The sequence below is a fragment of the Emydura macquarii genome, unplaced genomic scaffold (genome assembly GCF_026122565.2).
Source record: "Emydura macquarii macquarii isolate MOO-44397 ecotype Brisbane River unplaced genomic scaffold, CSIRO-AGI_Emac_v2 contig_2452, whole genome shotgun sequence".
NCBI lineage: Eukaryota > Metazoa > Chordata > Testudines > Chelidae > Emydura > Emydura macquarii.
In genome coordinates, this window is record NW_027132589.1 from 1,162,295 (window position 1) to 1,166,700 (window position 4,406).

The following is a 4,406-nucleotide window of genomic DNA, read 5'->3' on the forward strand; positions in this document are numbered from 1 at the left end:
GATGTTTTTTTCTCTGGGCTGGGGAACGTATTTGTTTTAAAAGGAAGAGAAACCCTACTGAGCCTAATCTCCATCAACAGGCATGCTAATGAATTTCTGTACACCCCACATCTAAACTCTAATGGGGATTGGGGGAAACATCAATCAAACTCCCTCTCAACAAATGTAGCTGAGCCAAGTGCCTTCAAGGTGAAGGTTTGTCTGCCTCTGCAACCTGATCGCGTTCTTTCCCTCTGCACAACGTCTTTCCCTAACATTTATTTCAGGGGCTTTCCATGAATTCAGTATCAAACCCCTCCCCGCCCCCTTACTTTACACAGACATCAGGGTATTCCTGGTGGAGTTCTTTAGCAACTTTTATTGGAAAATAACCATTAAGCCTGAGTTTCATAAAATACGTACGCACACAAAATCACAGCGGGCTTGCCCGTGCTCTTATCTCCAAAAACACACCAGACAACAGAGCGAGCACAGACAGCGACCACTTTTGACATTTTCATTGAACCCAAAGTAACAACATTAAAAAAATTAAGCTGCACCGTTCTGGTAACTTTTTTTTCTTTTTTCTTTTAAAAAGTATAAATAAATCCATCCCCCTCCCCCCCTAAGGCAGGTGCTGGCCTGGGCGTTCATGTTGGCACAGTGATGCATGGGGTCGGATCAGCGCACTGACTATACCCCCCTTTTCATGCGCCCCACTTGCACCTACAGGGGTAGCCGCGACTCAGCCTGCGGGGCGGGGTGGTCCCTGCTCGATGACAGGGGGGCTGGGCGCGGAGCGAGGCCCGGCCGCGGGCAGCAGATGAGGGCCCTGCCTCACCTCCCCAAGTCGTTTCACCAGTGACTAAGAAGCACTTTGGCCCCGGGCTAAGACCCAGTGAAAGCCACCCCCTGGGGTGGGGGCGGGGGGTACAACCCCGCGCCCCTCCTAAGGCACACCAGCAGTCACTGGGCTCGGGACGGCCAGGGCAGCAGCCCCAGCCTCCTCCCTAGCTTCCCCCCTCCACGTTTTCCCCACGGAGCCCCCTCCCGGGGGAGGAGGGGGCGCTTTATTAAGTCAGGAGCAGGCTCTGCAGGGGGTAGGGCGGGTAGGGGGCTGGGGGCAGGCGCAGGGGGCAATAGAGGGGGGCTCCGCCGCCGCGCAGTGCCTGGGCCGGGGCGGCGGGGAAGAGCGGGGCAGGCTCCGCCGCCGGCTGGGGGGCGCTGCCCGCGGCCGTCGGCGCCTCCCTGCCGCGCTCGGCCGGCCCGTAGGCGTAGAGCGGCAGGAGGCCGCCGCTGGCGTAGAGGGAGGCAGGCGGGTGCGGGTAGGCGCCCAGCGGGTAGGGGGCGGGGAGCGGCGGCGGCGCAGCCCACAGCGGGCGGGTGCGCGGGCAGGGCCGGCTGAGGAGGCTCTCGATGGCGAAGGAGCTGGAGAACTTGGAGCCGGGCCTGGCGGCGGCGGCGGCGGCAGCACCAGCAGCAGCACCAGCCGCCCCCGCTCGCTCTTCCTCGGCGGGGCTCGCGCCGCAGCTGCAGGGGGCCGAGGCGGCGGCGGCGGCGCCGCGCGCGCTGGGGGAGGCGGCGGCGGGCGGCGGCGCGCGGCTGAGGCGCTTGCGGCGGCGGCGGAAGACCCCGTCGGCGAAGGTGTACTCGCTGCTGGGGTTGAGCATCCAGTAGTTGTCCTTGCCCCAGGGCCGGGCCGGGTCGCGCAGCACCTTGACGAAGCAGTCGTTGAGCGACAGGTTGTGGCGCACCGAGTTGCGCCAGCCGGTGTAGGCGCCGCGGAAGAAGGGGAAGCGGCCCATCAGGTAGTCGTTGATCTCGGCCAGCGTCAGGCGGCCGCCGGCCGAGTCCCGGATGGCCATGGCGATGAGCGCGATGTAGGAGTAGGGCGGCTTGGGGCGGCGGGTGTAGGGCTTGCCCTTGCCGCCCGCCTCCGGCCCCGCGCCCGCCGCCGCCGCCGCCGCTGCTGCTGCTCCGCCGGCCGGGCTGTTGGCGGCGCAGTCCCCGTCCGAGCCCAGCTCGCTCTCGCCCGGCGCCGGGGACGGGGCCCCGCTGCCCTCCTGGTCGCTGCTGCCGCCGCCGCCGCCCAGCTTGTCCTCGTAGCGCGGGGCGAAGACCTCCAGCTTCATGGCCCCGTTGCCTCAGCCGGCCCCGGCCTCTTCCCTCCCCGCCGCCAGGCTGGGGCGGGGGTTAGGGCAGCCCCCCGAAGCTGGGCTGGCTGCCCTCTGGCCAGCAGCAAAGGGCGGGCCGGGGGTGGGGGGTCCTCCTTCCCCGTCGGGTCTGTGTGTGTGTCTGGCGGGGTCTCTCGTTTCTCCCCCTGGACAGCGCCAAAGGTTTCCTTTTTGGCGAGCAGCGCAGGCTGGGGGTTGCCTCCCTCTTCGCCCCTGGCAAGTAGCAAAGAAGAGGGGTCCGGGGGTGGGGGGCTTTCCCAACCCTAGACCGCGGCGAAGGATTAGGTGGGCAGTGAGGGAGGGCTCTTCCCTCTTGGACAGGTCCCTGGGAACAGGGGGTCCCCCTCCAATCCCCCTAGAGAGCAGGTTACTGGGGGGGTGGGTGGGGGGCTCTCTCTTTCTTTCTTTCTTCCACCTCTGAAGTTCCTTTCTCTTAGGGAGATGCACCGTTCCGTTCCCCACTGCTTTGGCTTTGGTTGCCTCAGGTGGGAAAGCAGGTTGTTGAAAGAAAACCAACTAACACCAAGTCAGTCAGGCGGGCTTGGGTGAGTAGTTCTGCGAAGTCAGATCCTCTCTCCAGAGATTCTCTCTCCAGTCCCTCAAAGTTTGATCTCGGCTCTTCTTTAGGAGAGGTGGCTAATATTACTGTCCACAGTTCATCAGAGCAATAAAAATGGAATAAATTGTTTGTAGGGATGTCTCAGTTATTCCTCTTTGTAGTTGACACAGGCGCACCAGCAAGGGACCTGGTTTCTTCAGTCTTGAGATTCTGAGGTGACTTCTTGCTGTAGCAGTGGTAGCAGCCCAGTTATTATTATTAGTATTATTGTCATTATCTCTCTCTCTCCCCCTTTGGCTCTGTCTCTCTGCACCACTTTCACATCAGCCCATTATAACACTCAGGCTGTGAAGGAGAGGCGGAGCTAGAACCAGGATCTGAAAGGATGGTGGGTGGAGAAGCAAGGTAGCAAAGGTGGGCATCCACTAATAAGCAAGATCAGAGTCATAATTATCTGCCTGTCATCTCAGATCTTGTTGGAAAGTTTATTTCATGCAACTTGTTTGTCTGGTTGGTTGGTTTGTTTGGTTCCCCCCCCCCCCCCTTTGCCAGGTTCCACCCCTTCCCTCCCTCCCATCCCCATGTTTTGAATGAAGGAAGCCAGCTGGGACAGTGTGTGAGAGTTTGCATAGCAGGTTCCTCCTCCCAGGTGTAAAGTTCAGGATGACTTGTAGGTGGCAGAGCAACACCGGCTACATGTTTATTATTTTTACACAATACTGTATTTAGTAACAAGTTGTAATGTGACAGCTAAACACCCTATTAGAAAATAATACAATGCTTCACTGGGAAGCTGTATAAACTTTGTTGTGAATTCCTAATGACTTATGTAGCTTGATAGTCATTTAATCCTCACCCCTCTCTCCTCCCAGTCCAGAATGAAAAGTGAATAGGTAGGCACTTCTGACTGCTCTGTTGGAAACGCTTCAGCAAAACTCTAGACCTTGATTTTATGTATGTATAATGTATGGTGACACTAAATAAAACAGTGTAGCTAACTTCTTTCAGAACCTGTCTTTGGATCTCTCTTTGTATAATAACTTTTTATTAGATTGTCACTCTGTAAATAAAACCTTTTTTGAACATTAAAAAGCTGCTTTACTTCAGTGTTTTTTGCATACCTCTAAACAGTAACATTTAAATACAGGACCAAAATGTGTGTAATAAATTAGAACTTAGAATTCATTTGTTTTACCTGTTCCTTTCCAGAAAAATCTAGCATGGAATATTTTGTAATATGTTTTTCACAATTGCCACGCCCTGGTCTTCATTGAGGTGAGTAGTCCTATCGACTTCAATATAGTTTACATTCAGTAGGACTATTTGCTAAAGGGAGCAAGAAAGTGGAAACTGTGATTTCTCTGAAAATTGCTGTCTATATTGGGCTCTACAATAAAACAGTGGACTTAAAATTGGAGCAGGCTCTAATCTATTAAAATTCTGCACTAGATCTCTTTTGAGGTTTGGAAAAAATTATAAGTATGTGGAAGACTTTCAAGGATATAACTTTTCCAACCAGTATAATGATTATGTCCCATCTTTATTTAAAGTATATCTACATATATCTATCTGAATTCTGTGTTCCAAGTAAGACCTAGATAGCTTCTTGGATGGGTGCACAAATTGTTTAATCAAAAACAAACAAACAAACAAAAAAATCCACCCCATACTGAATGCCTGAACTCAGGAATGAG

General features: G+C 55.0%; 1 protein-coding gene across 1 annotated transcript; it reads right to left on the minus strand.

The window, feature by feature from the left end:
- Positions 1–338: 338 nt before the first annotated feature.
- On the minus strand, positions 339–2,994 carry FOXQ1 (forkhead box Q1). The gene has a single exon (XM_067562576.1). The coding sequence runs from the start codon at positions 2,109–2,111 to the stop codon at positions 1,053–1,055; it is 1,059 nt and encodes a 352-aa protein (XP_067418677.1). The 5' UTR covers positions 2,112–2,994; the 3' UTR covers positions 339–1,052.
- Positions 2,995–4,406: the final 1,412 nt, after the last annotated feature.